Raw genomic sequence first — 23,052 nt, 5'->3', positions numbered from 1 at the left:
AATACAAGTTTAAAATTAGTTGAAATATTTTATATTGATAAAATCAAATTAATAAATGGAAAAATAATTGAAATTATATCTTACACTGTTATAATTAAATTCAAAATTATAACTATTTTGGTTTTCAACTAACAAATTGTAATTTGTAAATAATAGACCTCTTTGATATGAAAATTTGTTAATATATTTACATTGCTAATCTGTGGATTTGTCATATTGAAATAATATAATATCTTTTATCTATGGAAATTGCCAAAATCATTGCATCATCATTTTTTCATTTAAATACCCACAATATATAATATATGAATCGAATAGTTTCTTAACCAATACCATTATAACCTATCATATATGTGTAAATGTTTTAAGGTACTAATTTTGTATTATTATTATTGTAGTTAGGTATTACTTATTACTACTAATTCATTAGTATTTCGAAAAAAAAATAATATTATTTACAGAAAGTTGTATCTGTATAAAATAAACGATGTATAAAATGCATAATATTTATTCAGTACTTAATAACATTACATAATATATATAAATATAAAGGGTTTCTTGTATTTTAATTTCGGTAAGTTATTTATTAGTGGACTTCCGGTAAAAATTTCTGAATGGTGAATCCGCCACCTGTTCTTCCTAAACCAAAAACGGGCGTATCACAAGCAACCCTTAAATACAAGGCGACGGATAGAATAAAGAGATTGGTTGAGCACCAATTTGATTGGTGCCAAAAAGAATCGCTGCAACGAACGACTCTGCTTCAAAAGTTCTTCTCCTGATTGTTATAATTGTATCATGCCGTTATTTTAATTCGTTCATTTTCATGCAGCGATACAAATGTGACCGTTTAGTGCCCAATGTATTTCAAACGTATGAAATTCAATAAACTACAATACCATAAATAAGTAAAACCCAAAGATCGCGGTTTCACATCACGGTACTGCAGTAAGTTTGATATTTCTTTTGGATTGAGCCCTAAAGTCCCTCCTAGCTACGGCACTTCTATAACCCATACAGAAACAATTGTAACAATAACAATTATTGTAATATTATCATTCCACGATTTTTGTATTTGAGAACTTGTAGCGCTAACGTGAAGTTTGGTTACCCCGGTATAGACGGTAACCATCCGACTCGACGGTTTACCAAACCAAGCCACCGGGTCATCGAGGTTGCGGTGCACCAAATTCAGACAATCACTAGAACCCAATCCTAGTTGAATGACATGCCGGGGCCTCGTGATCGAGCACGTTGGTACATTTAGACCGACGGCGGCCCTCTGAGGAACGGCTTCTAACATCATGTAATCTGAGTCCTTGTCAATGGACAAGAAGAGATCCGTGTTTTCACCGCCACCATCATGAAATTCGACCAAAGTCTTGTCCTCGGTTGTCAGCTTCAATACCATAATTTTCAAAAAATTTTGGGTGACAAAATCGAGGTTTAAATAAAAATAAAATGGTTTTATAAACGATGTGTGATTTTATGGTCAATAAATAAAATGTCCGATATTAAAATATTGATATTGTATTTGTGGTTACTTGGTGATGTAAGTATGGCGCAAATATTTTAATTTTATTCCTGGCTCTTTGAGCGTCGATGGGGAATACCCCCAGACTCCCCGTTTTAGCTGAAAGTGGATACGGATTTTGGGGACAGTGTCGTTGGAACTATAAAAGTCACGCCTGCAGGTTGATCAAAGCTTAAAAGTCGGAGGTTTTGATAAGTATTGGCTCTTTGGAGATCTATTTTGAAGGCGTGGGTATGTTGAAAGCCGTGTATGAGGGTTGAAATTATGAAAGTTTAAACAGTCCAGTCTTGTATTTTTATGAAACTTGAAAATCAAAATTCTGAAGCCTTGTTTGAGTATCTAGCAAGTCAGTCACGTCAAGTGAAAGTCTTATAAGACTAAGTTACGTAGGTAGGAAATCCGACTGTGTCGCATTGCGGACACGACGGTGGGTGGCTGTAAGCGAAAATAGTATTTTACTTGTTCAAATAAGTGTATAAGTATGCAAGTCCAAAACAAAGTTTGTGTTTTAATCAAGTCAGTCGTCACCTGCAGAGTTTGGTACCAGGTTTACGGTTTATACGGTCCAGTCTTGTGCTTTTATGAAAGAAAAAAAGCTTAAATCTGAAGCCGTATTTAAGAGTCTAACAAGTTAGTCACCTCAAATGAAAATAGATTGAAGTTAAACTAGTCACCTTGGGGGCTGTGAATCGTTCCACGCCAGATTCAACAGCGAATTCAATTCTGCTCGTCCAAATATTTTGAAGGTTATTGACATACTACTATATTAGTTACTAACCCAAATGGCAAATACAATCCTTGACCCAAATTAAAGCTCGAAATCATATCAAACCTAAATCGACAAAAAATAGGACTTCGATGAAAACATTATTCAAGAAGTTTCATCGAATGTAATAACAAACATAGATTATATAAGAAAATAGTGCTTCAAAAATGTATACCTAATGTATGATTTTTTTTAGATTTTAGAGCGGAGTGATGAATGTATTGATTTAACAATGACGTGTGTTTTTTTTTGTATCTGTCATCAGTCATCACGGTTTCTTTCAGTAAAAGTACTTAGATTTTCTTCAACAGCAACTTTTCTGGTAGGAAAGTGAATCTAGTTTGTGCATTCGGGAAGTCAAAATTTTAAATTCCCTTTAGTGTTCAAAAGCAACAGGGAAAACATACAAAAAATTAAGGAAAAACGGGTATTTCTACACAAAACCATTTTTCGAAAAAGTCGATTTTGGTTTTTAGTGTCACTCTAACAAAAATAGCCGTATTACGTGCAATTTTCACTGAATATTTGTATAAGCATTTTCTATACATCATCAAATTTTCAAAATATTTTGATTTGTGTTGAACTATTTTAGGTATATGGAATTTTCGATTATTGATTACTTTTTTTAAACTCAAGTCGATAAAAATCAAAACACTTGAAAAGTTTCAAGTGCAATGTTCCTTGTATGTTTTTGTGTATGGAAATCAAAAAAAAAGTTGAACGTAAATCCACAATAATATTTTATGAGCGCTTAAGCTCATGAAAATTAGCATATTTAGTTAGAAATTCATAAAATGTTTTCTATTCATATCTAAGATTTAGGCACTTATTTTTTTATAAACATTGAAAGTTCAAATTTTGAAAATATTTATCAAATTGAAAATTGAAAACGATTTTGTAGCTAAAGATGTATAAAATTTTCAATTTTTATAGCTAAGGATTGAGCATTTAAAGCAAGGTTCCACTTTAAGAAATCTAAAAATATATGAATATAGTTATTTTTTACAGACATTTTAAGTTTAAATTTGTACAAAATTGCATATTAACACAAAGAATAACGTTTATCATTTTGTTGTACATCTGTTTCAAAAAAGCCCAATTTTACATAGGTATATTTAATATTTTTCCAGCATCACTGATAATCTAAGAATAAAATTAATTCAACTTTCCGGCTACCATATTAATTTTAACTAATAACAATATAAAATATCCTAAACTGACATACCATCTCCGCTCAGAATCGTATACAATGATTTGATATCATTGAATTCAAATTTAATACCATGCATTACAGCGACCTCTTAGACACCTAATGTATAGCAGAGCGACATCCACTTACCCGCTTTTTTACATATACATACATACATACATTTTTTTTACAATTTTTTTATTTTTTAACATATCATATACAAAATATAATTTTTTAATTAACTTAGAATATAACCTTTAAAAAAACATCACATTTTTAAACGCACCTCTTTTGAGACAATCCTAAGTCTGTATCCTGTATGGCTGTATGAATTGTGAAGGAATTTGTATTGTAAAAAACTGGAGCTGTTTTGGGAATCAATACCTTTTTGTAAAACGGGAGCCGTTTGTGAAAAAAGGGAGCCGAATAATCCACGTCCCTCGTAAGTCGGAGTCGGTAAATTGCGTTCCCCATAAAAAAATAAAAATGGGACGCAATTTACAGCGACCCCTCGTTAGTAGTAACCACAGATATAATATATCTATTTATATATATATATGTATGTTTATATATCTGTGGTAGTAACCAACCACTTCCGATCATTAATTTATTTTAGTTGCAAGTCTTAGCGCATGCGCAGTACTAATAATGATCGGGTCTCTTATCAATTTTCTGATTGTCGGGTACAGCGTTATGTTTATTATTGTTCCGTGTTATCTAGAGGCTTAGATCATTGATATTATCACCACAGAATAATTCTGTGTTATCACGATTCACGAATCACGGCTAATATAGAAGATATCTTCCGAGTCCGTGCATACTACGTACGAACAACACCCAAATTTTGGAGGAAAACGGAATAAAATTTTCAAACTTCAGCAGTTTTTCTATCGAAATGTATTCCAATCATTCATCTGATCCCAGAAGACCGGACAAAGAGCATAGGTAATATTAATCACTTTGATATTTTATGATGAACCGTGTCACGATAATTGAATTCTATTAAAAAAAAAATGTTTAAAAAAATTGATGTACCTAATATTCAAATCTTTAAAATGTGTTGTATTGGTAAAAAAAAACAGGGACAAGAAAATTATTCTATTAAAAATCAAAAATTTTTATTTTAATCATATAAATATTTTAAGTAGTTAGGTAGGTACTTACGTTACTTTAATTTAAGAAATAACAATTTTAAAATTAACAATCAATTATACTTTGAATTTGATTTGGAATTTGCAAAATTGCTTTTATTTTTTCCTCTTTCATCTGTTCATTAAATGTTCATATTGGAAAAAACTCTACATTTACGTTTTAAGCTGGAATATCAAATATATATTGACAAAGTTTAAGTAAGTAGTTCGTAATACTGTTCACAACTGTCAATTCTTAAAACAATTAATCCATCTATTTCTTTGCTTTTCTTCTATTGTCTTTAATCCAACTATTTATACCAAGTGTTGGTAACCCACATGTGGCCCTCTTGTAGTTATGTGGCCTGCGAGTAAAATTTTTAATTTGTATAAAAACTGTAAACTTAGATAGTATGGACTGGCATCTATAAATTAAAACATTGTTTGTTTGTAGGTATCTTATTAAATCAATAGATCTAACAGTTATGAACTTAAATAAACTAATATTTGATATGATCATATATTTTTGTATAAAATAAAATAGGGTGTATTTAAATTGTAGCCCATGAAAAACTTTTATTTATTTATTTATTTAAATCACACAATTGTACAACAACGAGTATAAGAAGTTGCCTTTAATATATTACTTACATTCCAGTAGCATAGAGGCCCCTTAATATTGGGAAATATAAATATAATATTAGGTGTAAAATATTTGTACAATAATCAGTCCTAGGTTTTGCTAGCATGTTCCACGATGTACCTTGCAATATTTGTGTCTTATTATATTAGTTGCATTAAAATATTTGTTAAAGGGAGCAAAAGTATACATAGCTGTTTTTTTTGTTTTTATTAACCACTGTATTGGGACAAAACTGTTTGCACGTGACATGACCTCCATGCAACATCAAAATCGCTGAGGCCTGACTTATAGAGTGTGGACTAAAATATTGAATCCTTACCGATTAGCACCAATCATTGCCAACATCTTGGTATGACCATGATGGCAACCAATTTCCCAGAAAATGTAGAACCTGAACCATAGAATTATGGAGTTAATTCATCTTATACAATATCTGAATAATGATTGCAGGTACAAACCAAAAGCTGTCAACAGTGATAATCAAGCTCTAACACCCGGTGAAGATTTGACGTCTGATTATATGAATATTTTGGGTATGATTTTGAGTATGTGTGGATTATTAATGAAGGTAAAACTAATTTATATTTCATGTGATTTTAGTCATAAATCTTTAAATTTTAACAACTTTTAAACATTTATTTTGCTAGTTTAAATGGGCAGCGTGGTGTGCAATGTTTTGTTCATGTATAAGCTTCGCAAATTCTAAAGCATCTGATGACAACAAACAAATCTTTAGTAGTTTCATGTAAGTATCTATGTATATTCTATGTTTGATTATTAATTTTACACAATATTATTTTTAGTTTCTGTGAGGCATTTATTTTTGAGTAATTATTAGACTATCCCATATAAGTTTATATCACTTAAATTACTTCTACAATTGATTAAAAAAATTGCATAATATACAATGTTTTATAACTTGTCGGGCGGCACCTCTGGGAGCCTCCCTATTCTTAATATTAATGTCATTATACCATGTTTGTATAGATTGTAAAAACATTTACTATTTTAATAAGTACTTCTTTTATTAAAATAATTGTCATAACTGTTTTCTAAAAAAATAGTAAGTCAATCATTTAGCAATCAATAAAATATATTTTATTACTATTAAATCAATGTAAATTATAATAATTTTATGGGAATAAAATATTATTAACTTATTGATTCATTCAATTTATTATTTACATAGTTATTAAGTATCTTATAATGTTATCTATATACATATAAAAATATGGTAAAAGGATGTTTTGCCCCAGTCTATGAGTCCGCAAACGTTTTGTTCTCGTCTGTACATTTGTAAATGTATTATATTTTTATACAGGTAGTTTATAATTTATTAGTATTATTTGAAAATTAAATTTGACATTTTTATCAAAAAAATTGTATTGTAGGTAATCTATTTTAATACATTATTCTCTATGTTTAATTTATTATATTATATTATTATTTTCAGCCAATCCCCTGTAATATCATACACTAATTTTGGCGTGTTCTGCTTATGAAATGTATGGTTATTGTGAATTTAAATATGTTTGCCGCACGTCAAATTATTATAAATTGTACTGAAATTGTATGTTTAAAATCGTTTTATAAAATGAATTGAAATTTAAAATATAAAAAAGCTATTTCAAATTCTGAGTAACCAACTTCCTATGGATAAATAACATCATATAACTCCCAGGAGGCCAAATGTCTATCTTAACAACAGAGAGGGATGAAAAATCTGTGGACTCGTTTTTATTGACGAGGACGAAACATCTGTGATTTTAAAAATGGATGTCTTTTTTATAACTAAATCTCAAAAACTATTGGACCGTTTACAACAAAAGTTATATCAATAGATTCTTTAAAAATTGAAGAGTATTTACAGCTTATTTTTTTTCAAACAATCTTAATTTTAGTTAATTTTAGCAATATAAAATTGAAAAAGATTTTACTTTTAGTAGATGGATAAAGAGGGGGGGGGGGTTGGTGTGAGCCAAAGCTTCACACAGCTCACCTTGCTATTGTAACTTAGCTCACAAAAAAAAAGATTCAATAGATTGTTACTACATAATTATAAAAAAAATGGACATGATTTTTTTCCTACTTCAGTAATTAATTTTAAAAAAATAGTAATATTATGTTCATTATTATTTTACAGGCTTTCCATGTCAGCAATTGTTATGTCTTATTTACAAAATGCACATCCAATGACACCACCATGGTCTACAGCGTTTGGATAAGAATTTGGATTTACAAACAAAAATAAAAATAATGATTTATATTTATTAGGGTTTACTAATAATACATCGATTATTTTGTCAAAACTATAAAAATAAAAAATATTTACATTGTTAATATTATTTAAATAAAACTCTAATCCAGGAATTTAACTTATTATATTTATAAACTACTTGAAAATTATAACATAATCTTAAAAAAAAAAAATGACTCAATTATTATATTCAAGCTAATAACTAATTACATATTGTTTCAGCCTCATGACTCTTCAAACGAGTTAACAACTCATTCATACATATCTAAAGCAATCTCCCTCTACAGTAATTTGACTCACAATGACATTTCATCTTTTTTCCTGGAACACTTCCTATATCATAGCTATAATCCCAAGTAAGTTCCGTTCCAGCCTGTATATAATGGAGTGCAAAAAACGATACCCATGGGAACCGTAAGTCATGTGTATCCACAAATACATTTTGGACAAATGTATTTGGAGAACATGAATGATTTAAATAACGCCCAATGTTGCCACTAGTTTTGGCATCCATGATATATACACTCTCGTTGTCTCCAAAGTATTCGCGCATTGATTTTGGAGGCTCAGGGTTGTTCTTTATTGCATTCAATTTGGGTAGAACTTGCACATGTTTGCCATCTTTTTTGATATTTGGCTTTTTGCGTTTGCGCAAATTTATAGTCAGTTCAGATCTCCTACCTGAGAAATAAAAAAATTATAAGAATTATAAATTATTATTAATTAGTAATAAAAAATTACCATCAGATGTACAAGGATAATTTTCATCGGACGATTCGGATTGATTCGTCTCAGTTTCAATTTCATGATCACTGCTAGGTATATCACTTTCATAATCTTCTTTTATTTTTTCTACAACTTCAATATAATCTAATTCTGCCAAATATTCATCTCCATAATTTTTTCCGCCTTCATTGGCATCAGTTTCAGTCAACAAATAACCGACATAAATACATATGAAACTTCCTTGAGGTATATCATTTAAACATCGTACACCCCATCCCTTTTTCTCAGTCATAAATAACTGTAACTTTTGAGACAATGGGTTCTGAACCACACGATTTAAACATGAACTGGAACATTTACATGTTTTATTGCATTCATAAATACCTGTTAAAACTCGTTCGGGCAATCTTCGATAATTGTAACCAATATTTGGGTCTTTGTAAAGATTAGGTAAAATCTTCTGTCCGTCTATAGTCAGCTGCCAACAAGCACATTTCGATTTATCTTGGCAGTTGTCAGTGCAGTCACATCCGCATAAGAATTCACTCTCTACATTTATATTAACACCTGGCATTGCTCGTCTAGTAGTCATGTAATCCATTTTTGGGGGTAATGTATTGTTAATAGTATTCACACACGGTATGCCCCTAAATTCTTTGCCCTGAGATATATCTTTCAAAAATTGCACACCTTTCATGACTTTATATTCTGCAAATGGTTTGACCCAACTATTAAAATCGAATTGGTCAATAGTCATTGTGCTTTTGGTAACAACAAGATATTCAAGCATCTGTTTCATGTTTCGAATAACTATACCTCACGGACTTCTGTACATGATACATTTTTGAGATTTATTAAACTGCGTTAGATACCTGACAAAACCAAAATGTAACGGAATAGTCAACATGCTAATAGTTCTAGTTCTACCATAGTTATATAATGTCCATGCAACACATGAGTGACTACATTTGTGTTTGCGATACTTAATTGGATCAGGAACCGATTTAGGCAATATTATCTCAGTAACCATAGAAACATTGGCCTTATTTTTATTACATTTTTGAGTTCCCTCACTAACGGTTGTTGAATTTTTGCTTGTACTTTTACGAGCTACACCTTTAGCCAATAGGCGAGAGGGCTCTTCTTCCACACTTGTGAATTCCACAAATGGTTTTTTTAAATATGCTAGTCCAGATTGTCTTAATCGAATGCCTTTCTCAGACTTGCTCTGCTTTTCAAAAATATTATACAAACGTGAAGAACCACGATATATCCACTCGCTATGTTTGAAATCAGTAAAATATAGTTTAACCAAAGATGCATCAACTTCAACCACTTTTGCAGTTTGCCACAGGAGGTTATGTTCTGCTCGTACTGAATGTTGATTATTCAACTTAACCATTTGACGTTCAGGATATTTTTCTAAATAACTTTTTATAAATTCCTTGGTATTCTCGGGTACTTCTTTCCATACATCATTTACACTTGTTCTACATGCAATCAAACGAATATCTTGGTGTTGTCGATATTGAACAAAACCAACATCAAAAAAAATCAAGTATCTAAAAAACAAATAATTATTAATATTAAAAAACATTGCTATTAAAAAAATAACCTTACCGAAATTTATTAAGCATTTTTGGAGGTTCAGCTACTATACCAGCATAAAATTCATCGATGCTTTCAGAATTAGGATCCGTAAACTTAGCAATTACTCTGCAACCCACAGGAAATCTTACTTTGTTCAGTGTAGAGTATGCAACTTCATTTGTTGCTAGTAACTTTCCATTAGACTGAAACAGGACATGTACAAAACCTTCTGCAGGTACTCTTTTGACTATACCTCTATACCATGGATCTGTTAAAGTTAACTTCATTCCATATACAGTCTGTGAAATCTCAATACTAGGATAATCTAAAAACCCTTCTTGAGGTATATTAGCTGGTACAACACAAACGGTTCTATCAATAGTGATAATATCTTCCTTGTCAGATTTATCTAGTTTTAACCTTTTGGCTTCTTTAGAAGTTTTGACTTCCTCTATAAGCTTGTTGATTTTTTCTTGAGGCACCTCGATTTTTTCTTGAGGAATCTCTATTTTTTGTTGAGGCATCTCGACTTTTTGTTGAGGGATATCAATTTTTTGTTGAGGCGTCTCGACTTTTTGTTGAAGGATCTCGATTTTTTGTTGAGGCGTCTCGACTTTTTGTTGAGGCGTCTCGACTTTTTGTTGAGGCGTCTCGACTTTTTGTTGAAGGATCTCAATTTTTTGTTGAGGCGTCTCGACTTTTTGTTGAGGTATCTCGACTTTTTGTTGAGGCGTCTCGACTTTTTGTTGAGGTGTCTCGACTTTTTTTCGTTTCTCTTTTATATTCTCCTCCAACTCATTGATGTCCACAGATTCTATATTCGTTCTAATTGGTTCATATGGATTATATATTTCATTTCTTAATGATGCCATTTGATCTTCTAAATCAGCAGCAAGCTTATCAATTTTATCCGCATCAACCAAACATTCGTTTATTCCTTTATCAAGAAACTCATCGCATAATTTAACTTGTTGCTCAAATAGGTATTTGTTTTTATCGAAATAATGAATGACTGCACTATCAATAGCATTTTTAACATCTTGGTCAGGAGGTAAACCCACCCTAGAAGTACTAGGCTTAGGTTCTTCTACTTCTTCTTCGTCATCTTCTTCTTCTTCTTCCTCTTCTTCTGATGAATCAATAACTAGATATGAATCAAAACTTGGAAAACTGTTATCCATAATACATTTTCCCTCCTTCCATTTCATTTCAAGATATTTATAATGTTTAAGACATTTGGTAAAACACGTCATGCAAACCTAAACAAACCACAACAATTTAAATCAAACTCTCTATGTAACATTCAATTTGCTATACATTACCTCTTTGCCAGGTTTGTAATCAACGTCATAGTAAGTGCACACTATTTCCACAGCATTGATTAGGGTATCGCCATAACTACAACGCCTGTTTATACATCTGAGTTGACGCCTTTGTTCCTCCAATGCTTCGGGGCTGATCTGATATGGATCCAACTGTTTACTCGATGAGGCCATGTTTATTTTCTAGTCAAGAAAATATAAATTACAAATTAATATACAAATGAAGCATAATATGTGTAATGTATTTATGGTTTACCCTCTACACAGATGGAGATGCACAAATTATGTCACAAATTAAACTCTGGGGTTATTAGGTACTCAAATAATAAATACATACCTAAACACAATTTATAAATGGAATTATTTAGAGGATCATCAATTTGAGGAAACTCCTACAAGAAATGCGAGTATCAAAAAACACATTTTTTTCGTGACTGGTTATCATTGAATAGAAACTAGAAAGTATCTCTAATATTTTTCGAGTATAAACTAGGGATACATGGTTTCAGCGGTTCATTAAATTATTATTATATTATTTACCTACTAATCTACTGTACTCCCATAGAATGATACTACAACCTACTATAGGTAACTAAAACTGGACATGTAAATTGTAAATAAACATTGTAATACTATTGTACTAAATTATGTACTTTTAGTACTAACTACTAATATTCAATTGTGGATATTCGGTTATCGATATCACCAACGAGCTATCTAGTATCTATAAGGAACCCAATAAATAAAAGAACCAAAAGTTGGTAATTCGTAAAGTAAACTCAAGTATTAATAGAAAAATAGAATTATAGAAAAGTGAAAACAAAATAACTGTAAGAAGTTAACGTTACAAAAATATTTCATAATATTATAGAAAATAAAAGTCGCATAAAATAAAAAGTATATAAACATAATTTTAATTCCTGAAAGTTGAAAGCCTGAAATTATAATCACAGACACGTCGTAGCTTACAAGTTTTACTAAAAGTGATAATGTAGAGTGGTAGACCGTAAATCGTAATTTTCGAGAAAAATAGTGAGGCATAAGTATTAAGTAATTACATGAAAAAATAAAAAATAAAAAAAAGGGGGTTTCATTAGGTAACCAGTAACCACTCCACAGTTGTAAATGTCAAGTGTACATGAGCGTGTGCATAGTCACTTTGTGCACTACATAAGACAAAGTTTTCTAATATAAAATTTTCTTTTTTAATTGCCTGTGACACAGCGCTATTTATGTGCCACACAGTCCATTAACTAAATTATAAAGTTAACTAGTTATGCCCTCAAATTTCACTGCGTAAATGTGATACATACATTTGTTGTTATGTGTTATCAATTGTATTCTATAAAGTACCTACTCAAGCTTAATACTTAAAAGTTCCTGTTCGAAATATAAATTTTCGACTTTTTGAAGATTTTGTTTACTTTTGGGAAATGGTCACTGAACCTTTGAATAACATTGATGTTGATACCAAGAAAATATTTTGGTAATTTGGAGGATACGCTTGAAAAATACAATGGCAAGCAATTTTTAAAAATCTAATAACATTATTTTTAAAAGGCTGAAAATAATTATTTTGGACAAATTATTAGTTTAATGAGGAATTCATTCCAACAATAATAGTGGATTGCATAGGTATACCCCCTTCTACAGTTTTATTACAACAGCAGCTTAATGCAATATCAAACTTTCAAGTAAGGTGATGTTGACTGATAGATGAAATTAAATACATGTATATTATTTTGTAGATTGTTTTTGGAGACCTAACAGGAATTGATCACAGCAATGTATCCAAAATTATTAAAATAGTTTCGGATCAGATTGCTGAATCATGTTAAGTCTCCTCAAACTGAAGCCGAATGGGGGAGTCATTTGACAAAATTGTTATGATATAGCTGAATCTGGAAATCCAGGTGTTGGAGGTTGTACTGACTGCATTCACATAAAAATCCTAAATCCAGGTGGGTCCTTATGCAGAAATATTTTAAAATCGTATAGGATGTTAGAAATTTTCTGTTTTACCAGACACCCTATTTTTGCTATTTTTTTTTGTTTTAACGTATGTAATGAAGCATACCAAAGACGATGGTGAAGTTAGAATTGGCGGTCTAACTTAGTTTTAAAATTATAGCTTATTGAAATGTATAGTATTTTCATATACTGGTCATTCTGTGCATTCTTGGTCAAATAAATTGAAAACATCCCAAGGGCCATGATTTGTTATGTAAAACCACCTTGGGTAAGTCTAGAAGTTAAACAAATTTATTAAAAGCATGTATACATTATACTCTATACAGTGTACGTTACTCCCAAAATTACCCACTCACTAAAATTCTTTGGGGCAATAGTCCCAAAAAAACTATGTTCATGACGACTACTGTGTCAGCCTTTATCACCTGGTATATTTTAAGATAAATTTACATTGCTATTATAGAAATTGATTTCACTATTACTATTACTATTAATTATACCTACGTCCCACAGTACATTGAACTACTTTGTCAAAAAAATTGCATTGAGTGTATTATTAATACTTAATTATGTATTATAAATATAATAGCCAAAAGGTAGTTCCTGTAGGCAGGGGCGGAGTGGGAACCAAATCCAAGCCAGGAGTTTAACATTTATCCAGGCCACCCATCAAAAATCTTTTGTACATACACACATATTAAAGCAACATAAAAACCAATTTATTTCTAAATTTTAACCAAAAATGTTTATTCTTTACCATTTTGTTTACGAAATTTGAGTCTTATAACCACATTTTTTATATTGTTTTTGGCTACTTCCAGACCGCTTCAGACGATTTTGAGTCTAATAAGCAACTGAACCTTATATCTGTGAATCTTATAAGCGGCGTCCACTGTATTAATAATTATATATTGTGTTTTAATGGTTTAGGTATTATAGGTATATGGAAATAAGTAATAAATAAATACATAAAAGATTTATATATTTATAATAATAATTTAGATAATAGCTTAGATTTCTCACCAACTGCATTTATGATAATATTATTATCTATTTCCATGTTTTATTATAAAAATATCCAGTCTATATCAATGTATTGCTTTGATTTTATTTGATGTCTCTTTTTATGTACCAAATATTTTGTAATTTTATATCCAAAGCTTTCTCACACGATTGTACGAGGCTATTACTATGTACTATTATCTCATTAATAATATTTGTAATACAATAATTTAATAGAAACAAATTTTTGACACATTTAGCATTTACTAATATTTTGAAAATTAAAGTAAATCTAACAAAATCTAACAAAATGGACAGGACCAGGGCATCTAGAAAATTCCCATTTTCACTACGGTCACTCCGCCCCTGCCTGTAGGTATACATTTATAATATTATCATGTACCTATTATTGTTACTAACTTTTGAGTCAATATTGATTTACCATAGAATGGTGTAAAAACAGAACATCACACCATGATATTTTATTATAGTTAAATTATTAATTTTATCAATATTATTATTTTTAAATAATGAATATTTTTTTTTGCAGTTTCAACAAAATATATTTTGTGATTTGTAAAAAAGAATAAATATTTAATTAATTTGTTATTGCATTTACTAAAAACTAAGCATTTATTATTGAATGGAAAAAAGATAGTTACCCCAAATCATTACCTAAAATTCCAGTCAATCAAATCCATCTACTAAAAACTTAATAAAATCAATTTAATTTATATTTATGAAACAAAAGTTAAAGGCAGCATAGTGATTCAGTTATAAAGGAGTATGTTATAAAAGTAAAATTAAAGTTGTCAAATGTGTACATTTATTGTTAATGTATTCATTTAAAGTCTATGTTCAAATATTTCCTTATTTACATTAAAAACAAAAACATTATATATTCATGTAGGTAGTATTATTAATACATTATTAATTATTCAAAAGTTCATAGATATTATCTATTTAGAACTTCAAATATAAATCTACTGAGTATAATAGTATTAAAAGTTAAATGTGTGCTACTCTAGCTGTGTAATGTTAAAATAAATTAAATTAATTATCTGAAGAATTAATTTAGTTTCCAAAAAACCCTAGCCCATATAAAAAATGATCTGCTCCAATCACCTAACCCTTTGGAAAAAATGCTAGCGCCGTACCTGTACTTTACGTAGTTACATAGGTACAACTGTACAAGTTTCAAATCCTACAAATAATATTTTTTAAGTTCATCAAAATGGTTATTATTTGTTTAAATATCTAATTTCAGTAAGTACCTACTGGCTTCTATACTTATTACTTATATTACATTTTCAAGCCTTATGACTATAAAAATTGAATATTTAAATGAAATAATTTGCATATTTTCATGATTTTGATGAATTTTACTATCTATAAAAATATAAACGATTATTAAAGAAACTTATAAATTATAATTGTTGTTATTTTTGGAATTTAAAAATGTTGAGTCCTACACTGCTACTATTGTGACTTGCTATTATCATATTCTCCACTGCACGGGAAAACAATGAACCACAGATTATAATATGTATGGCTATTTTTTCGATTTCGGGCGGTGGTATGTGCTTACGAAATAGTTTAATTTCAAAAGATAAGTAACTAATTTTTTAATCGAGTAGGGTTCTGTAACAATTTGTGAACTATGCATAGAGCTGATACTATCAGGCAGTGGCGTCTATCATAAAAAAAAATACGTGTTGCTCAAATAATTTTAGGTGACCTACCCCTCATTACACTGCTGTTATACCGACCTATACTATGTCCTATTTTTCTTCTATCAATACCCATCTACCTATTTTTAAGGTGTTGCCTTAGCAACACTTGTACCCTATGTTACACGCCACTGCGATCAGGTCTATGGAATTGTGACATACTTGAATTTGAGTGGCGTCATCGTCCGGTAATCGCTCTTTCGATTTGTCATCTTCGAGTGCGTCGTGTACGTCTCCTTCACACACCGACATTTGATCGACTCCATTTTGAATGTTTTTGAGAGATTGTGTCGATATCTTTCCATTAGCGTCTTCTTCAATTCTGACATCATGAGGAGATTTGACGGAACTTTTTTGGGAGGATTTTATTTCATTTCGTAAGCGTTTGATTTGTTTGTATTCCTTGGAAGCAGATAAGCTCCGTCTGCTCAAACAGATATTATTTTGCAATTCAACAAGTTTAGTGTAAGTTTCGTAATTTACTTTTCCAGAATCAGGAAGAAATATAGTGTCCCTCTCTTGTTGTTGTTTTTCATCATTCTCTCGACTAACTTCGGTCCATTTCAGTGGACATCCTTCGAATTCCGCTACTTCACGTTGATATAAAAACTTAGCATACATTTCATCTTCAGTTGTTTTCGAACTGCATGGAGTGGCGATCATGAATTCCTCGAATTCTTGGCGTTCGGCCATTGCACGTATACGTTCGCGAAAGGCTTCACGGCGATTAATAAACGAAAACATAGTTACAAATTTAAAACAATTCAACAAAATTAACTTAATTTATAAAGATGAGATCAAATATAACTATTGTAGCACAAACGAAATTCAACAGGTACAATTTTATAATAATATGATAAAAAACGGAGCGTTTAGGTTTGGTTAGGTAAGGTTAGGTTAGGATTGATAAGGTTTTCTAGGAGCAACATGTATTATACTGTAACACGAGTGACGAAACAAAATCGGCCAGAATAAAAATTTGTACCCACTAATCATCTATATTTTAAATCTGTAAATAATTTATTAACCTATTATCTACATAATGTTATTTTAATTAATGGGATTTTGTGTAAACCAGTGTTTCCCAATCGATAGTCCGCGGCACCATAGATTTTTTTTTAAATAGGGAAAAACATTACTACTTATTGAGGGACTATATTATTTTTGTTAATAAGAAAAAAAAGATCTTCCTAGTTTTTGTAAAATTGAGGCGGGCCTATAAAATATTGTCGAAGTGGTCCGTGGTGGTAAAAAGGTTGGGAAACACTGGTCTAAACTAATAATCGTGTACTTCGATTAGAACAAATGAGAGTGTCGGTTCGAAATAAAGTTGGCTTAATGTAGACGTTAGCTGTATGTTACAGTGGTTTTAGTTGACATTAGAGAACAACAAGATGTTTGAAGTTTAATCATACCAACGAGTAATGGTAGTGGTTAATCGTCTCTTTATAATTTAAGGCCCTTGTAGTTATCATTATTGAGTTATCAGCAACCACGCGTTAAAATATATTCACACATCTACATAACGTAACCTATACTCTAACCTAACCTCACCTACCATAAGCATATGAAACATCTAGATGGCGGGCTGCATATTACATTCCCACAGGAACGTTGAAGTAGTGCTGCTATATGTCAATAGGGCAATGTTTACAAAATAACTCAATAGATAAGATACCTATATTTATTTATATGATTTATATATCACGAATACATTATTATCAACTATGCAATTTTGCCCTGTTGGCATACGGCAGTCGACTTAAATATTATCTAGTCGTCTTACATGTCTCAAGATTATAAAGAACATTATTTAACCTTAATTTTTCTTTATAATCGTGATATGTCTATAATACTCACATGGTGAGCGGGGTTCCTATTATTATCAACACTGGACATTGAATTTTTTCAGCGCTACTAGTGGTTTTATTTGGAGTCACATTTCAATCTTAATCTGTGTTTTATACGGATGGCGTTATTGTTATAAGCTCTAAATGCTCATTGTGTCTCCCCCCTTAACTTTTGTAAATACATTCGATGTAATTTGTATGCTGCTTGGTTCCAGTTCAGCTTGCTAAGCCCTCCCTAAATACGCCTATTTCAAGTTATTTGCACAGTTAGATTTTGTGGATGGGTACTTACAGATACATTTGTCTAAAAATGCAAAAGAATCAGAAAATAAAATTTATATCACACTGCACGAAACTAGATAGTTTCTAAAAATGCCTTTTGGCCTAACAACACCATCAGAATTTCATCGGTTAATGGATTAGTTATTAGGATTGTTGAAAAATTAGAGATAATTTAGTTATACCAGTTAAGTGTTAGTTTGGAGCTGTGCAATTTAGGATGCCTAAATTTATTTATTTATTTATCTATTTATGATGCCCAACGAGCTATGATAAAATTGTCGTTTATTGAAAGTAGTTTTGACTCCTGAACAGCTGACATGTGTTAAGAAACTGGAAACACGAGACTAGCACTCCAAACGGATGATTTGTCCAACTATTTCAAATATAAAACTAATATTAAATATATTATTTATGGCTGCTCTTTAGGGCTTAGGCTTCTTTTACTTATTAGACCCTTAATATTACTTTATGATAGTATATAATATTATACATATATGAATATATGATTAAGAACCAAGATATTTTATAAAGGAACGTGTAATATTATTAAAAATAAATATTTTTTAGTACATTAAAGTTGTTTGTTTTATAATTTTTTTCAACATGTCTTGTTGTGTACCAAATTGTCCTTCAAAAAAAACAAAAAGTACCTTTAGTGTACCAAAAGATCAATACCGTTTTAAAGTTTGGGAAGATAATTTAGGTATACCATTAAAAACTAAGTTCAGAGTTTGTGAAATGCACTTAAAATCTCAAGATATTTTAAATTAATGGGTATCTGGCCAGGGTCTAAGTAAATATACGGTGAGAATGAGTGATCTATAGTCGTGAAATTTTAGTTTATCGCATAAGCATAATATAAACTTTTCAATGCTGCGTATATATTAAAATATGTGAATTTGGTTTACCATAATTGTTTTCACAGATATGTTTATAAAAAACCTAAATTAAAGGATGGTGCTGTACCAATAAGTGTACAATTATATGACATCAGTCAAATAAGTATAAATAAATCATATTCTAATATGGGCAGTTATATGGATGTATGGAAGTTGAATAAAAGTATGTGGAAATTTAAATAATGCTGTATAATGTCAATCATATCGAATAAATCCACCAGTAGCGCTAGTGCTAATTTGCCCGGTCATGATAAGGTAGAGTAATATTAGCTTTCAATTTTACTTGACTCGTTGGGCATCCATACTATCTTAATTCGTGGAGCCAGGCGTAGGGAAAACAAAATTTACCATCTAAAGTTTAGATAATACCTAACCTTAGATTCTAAATCAACTTGTGAATCCTATTGAGTGTAATATAATATATGTTTTAGATGCCTTTGAACTCCACCAACAAGTAGATGTTATTTATACAGATTTCTCGAAAGCATTTGATACAGTAGAGCAGGGATTCTCAAACTGTGATACGCCTACCACTTGGGGGTACTCGAAATGTTTTAAGGGGTACGAGCCTGGCCAACAAACCAACAAGGACAAAATTCTTTAAAAGTCTTTACATTTTTATATATACATTTTAATTTAGTAACTAAGAAGGGGTACTCAAAAAAATGTATTGATAAAAAGGGGTACAGTGTTTATAAGAGTTTTAAAATCCCTGCAGTAGAGAGATAGAGATACATTAATCCTTATTTTAGATAAGCTGGGTGTGGGAAATCCTCTATACTTAATAATAAATCGGAGAACTTAAAAGCGACATTTGGTGGTACCTCAAGGCTCACATTTATATTTAATATTTGCATTAATACTTTATCGAAGAGTATCTCCTTGTGGAATACTATTATTTGCCGATGACGCTAAAATAGTTCATAAAATTAAAACTCCAGATGACTGTACTATACTGCTCATTTCTATGTATAAACTAGTTGATTGGTTTACTTTGGTTGGACTCTCTTTAAATATTGATAAATGCAAGGTAATGAGATTTTTCCGAACACGTAACAAGATTAATTTTGATTACTTAATTCATAATAAATGCCTACCTCAAGTAAATCTTTTAGAAGATTTAAGATTTACATTAGTTTCTATCATCTCTATCTTTTAAAACTCATGTCAAACTCATTACTTCCAAAGCACTGCGTACATTGGGTTTTATTCGTCAAAATTTGTCGGACTTAGACCAAGCACATTGCTTTTTAATTTTATTCACATCTCTAAGTCAGTTTTGGATTAAGGATCTGTTAAATGGTTCCCTTATTTTTAGAAAGATATACAAAGGATTTAAAGGGTCCACAAACACATTCTTTCTTCAGCTGGTTATACTTTGAAAATTATTCATCCTCCTCATAACTATACATCGATATCAGAACTTCTGAACTTATGAGACCTTGAACTCAGAAGAAAAATGATAGATATAAGATTCATAAATAATTTAGTTCTTGTCAACATCGATGCTAGCCGTCTACTAGATACTAGATAGGGTTAGTGGCGCATCTAGGGAGATGCAAAAAGGTTTTTAGCAGCCCCAAGTTAAAATTTAGCACCCCTCGTTTTTTATATCCAACTTTTATTATTTTATTAAAATACCATGAATTTTATGTTTTTAAATCATCGAAAATTTCCTGAAAAAACGTATAATTATTTGGTCGTAAGCCATATAATATAATCCATTATAATTCATTCCATATTCGGATATTCCTATAATTGTTCTACGATTAACGATAATGTATACATGAAAAATATTACTTACGAGCTATTTTTAGCCAATAGGTAATAGGCCGCATCAAAAAGCACTATAATATGTATAGTATATTATACCAAATATATTGTGTATACTGCGGTGGACTGCAATATTACTGGTGAACCCGCATGAGTTGTATAATAACGTTTTATTTGGTAAATCTTAATCATATAATCTTTAATCTTTATACATTAACGATTAAAAATCCATATTTATACAAACTTTTGCAAATTGCAAATAAAATTCCGGTAAGCTCTCGCTGCTACCTGTGATCGAAGTTTTTCGACAATGTGGGGTATAAAAAACTGGCTAAGATCAAGCATGCTTCAGCAGATTTCCTAATTTATCTTTGCTGAATATTGAAAAAGATTTATTTAATCAGCTAAATACCAAAAATATTTTGTATAAATACTTCATGAAACCCAGAAAAATTATGTTGATTTAAAATGTATGATATCTTAGTTATTTATTAACAAGATTATGATATTGAAATGTACCAATATGTTATTGATATTGTAGTGAAAAAGAGTATTATTAATTTCTTACTTCTATTTATGTGCGTGTGTTAATATGTATTTTAAAGTTTTAATTTATCGATTATTGTAGGTTTAGGTACAGGGGCTACAACTCTGTGATTCATCCACAAATTTAGCACCCGCGTTTTAGAGGTCTAGTTGCGCCACTGGATAGGGTTAAGTTTAATATACTTAGGATTAAATCCCGTAATACACAGGTTTTTTTAAATCAGCTCTAGAATAACAATTATATACGTAATGACCCTATCCAGAGAACCATGAGTATAATTAATTCAGTATTTTTTTTTTAATAAAAAGGCACCCTTAAAAATATTTTTTATATACAACGTATTGCATACTATGCATATTGAATATACTATGTTGATGTTAAATTAACTATTTGATTTGTATGTGCATGTCTGCGCTACTTGTGAATAAGTTGAAATAAAAGTATACGCTTTTGTAAATTGGGGATAGCTACAAAGTTACAATCGAGTCAATGAAAATTGTGTATTATTCTACCTACAATTGAACAATACAAATATCATACCTAAAGTGTTATTGAATATTAATGTGTAATTCAGTATTTGAAAAACATGACCATATTTCATTCGATATTTGTATGATGATCTGTAATAAACTGCAAGGACGCCATGCCGTAACAATAAAACTGTTTCACGATATTTGTTTATTAGACATTGTAATTTATAAGACACTGAAAATATGCAGCGAAATCTGACCGTACGAGACATAAGGATCACAATAATTAATTACACGTCAAATGACTCCTTTACCTCAGACAACGAAGTTATAACATATGTAATTATTATATATTTAATGTCTGTTTTTTTTTCATAAAAATACCATATTTTCATTAAATAGGTACGTACAACGAACAATATTGTATTTTTATGGTTCCATCATTGTCCGTCATATACAGGTTTTACTACCTATATAATATAAATTCAGACAATACAGTATAGTAGCTATACTATAGGTATAAAACTAGTAGTAAACTATAGTAAACCATTACAGGTATCTGGTGTATATAATATTTTATTTTCAAATATAACCTAAATGCTATTAGAGGTATATAATTCTATGATAGTCATAATATTTACCAAAAACTAATTTTCCTGAGGTCCATAATTATATTTATTTACATATTACATAATGTATAACAATTTCACAATTGAAAAAAAAATGTGTGGGGCCTAGCAACGGCGGATTCAAGGGTGGGGATCGAGGGGCTTACCCTCCTTGGCAGTTATAATATTACCTATATTTATAGTTATAATTCTATGATTATAAATCGTCGTTCATATTGCTTTCAGACCAATTATTACGATAATGGTTGATTCTTATCTGTATTTTATATTCAGTGCTCATTGTTCAATAACTTTTACTACATAAAATAATATTTAAATCAATTAAATTAAATGCATTTAGTACACTGAGAAACTTAGTAAATGTGTGTTGTTTGTATATATTGTGCATCGCTGTATCCCGAGTCAGTCGTCGTTATTTTAAACGTATTTAAAACATAATACTGTCACAAAAAATCAGTGTTTTTTTACGTCTTTAAAAAATAAAATTAAAGTGAATGCCGATATTAGTACTCCTTCTACTAGTACTAATGTGGAAAATAAAAAGGCTATTATTATTCAAGAATCGTCCGAAGTAATTTATACTAATGACTAATGAGTTTGATATTAGTTTGGCAGTAAAATCAAATTTATTAATTCGGAAAGATTTAAGAATGTTATATAAATACTTAACCAACACGTGGATTATAAAAGTTAATAAAGGTTATTTATTTCCAATAATTAAAGATAACAACAGTCATAGGAG

The 23,052-nt window shown here is 30.3% G+C and overlaps 2 protein-coding genes across 2 annotated transcripts; one reads left to right on the top strand and one right to left on the bottom strand.

Annotated features, from left to right (window-relative positions):
• Nucleotides 1-4,259: 4,259 nt before the first annotated feature.
• Nucleotides 4,260-7,687, top strand: LOC111029203 (protein Asterix). Its single transcript, XM_022308126.1, has 4 exons — nt 4,260-4,434; nt 5,713-5,830; nt 5,910-6,007; nt 7,406-7,687. The coding sequence occupies exons 1-4, from the start codon at nt 4,385-4,387 to the stop codon at nt 7,485-7,487; spliced, it is 348 nt and encodes a 115-aa protein (XP_022163818.1). The 5' UTR covers nt 4,260-4,384; the 3' UTR covers nt 7,488-7,687.
• Nucleotides 7,682-16,669, bottom strand: LOC111029196 (histone-lysine N-methyltransferase eggless-like). Its single transcript, XM_022308112.1, is given in 5 exon segments — nt 7,682-8,200; nt 8,261-9,807; nt 9,866-11,094; nt 11,158-11,340; nt 16,023-16,669. Coding segments are annotated over 5 exon segments (3,957 nt in total). The 5' UTR covers nt 16,605-16,669; the 3' UTR covers nt 7,682-7,784.
• Between the last annotated feature and the right edge of the window lie 6,383 nt (nt 16,670-23,052).

This window comes from Myzus persicae, unplaced genomic scaffold (genome assembly GCF_001856785.1).
Source record: "Myzus persicae strain clone G006 unplaced genomic scaffold, MPER_G0061.0, whole genome shotgun sequence".
Taxonomy (NCBI): Eukaryota; Metazoa; Arthropoda; class Insecta; order Hemiptera; family Aphididae; genus Myzus; species Myzus persicae.
The sequence above is the reverse complement of the archived record's forward strand: the minus strand, read 5'-3'. Positions and strand labels throughout refer to the sequence as shown.

What these genes read in the sequence shown, in the direction of transcription:
- LOC111029203 (XM_022308126.1), top strand. Translation starts at nt 4,385, where the DNA reads ATGTATTCCAATCATTCATCTGATCCCAGAAGACCGGACAAAGAGCAT. An exon ending in AGACCGGACAAAGAGCATAG is followed by an intron (nt 4,435 to 5,712) that starts GTAATATTAATC and finishes TAATGATTGCAG; the next exon opens with GTACAAACCAAAAGCTGTCA. An exon ending in CAAATCTTTAGTAGTTTCAT is followed by an intron (nt 6,008 to 7,405) that starts GTAAGTATCTAT and finishes ATTATTTTACAG; the next exon opens with GCTTTCCATGTCAGCAATTG.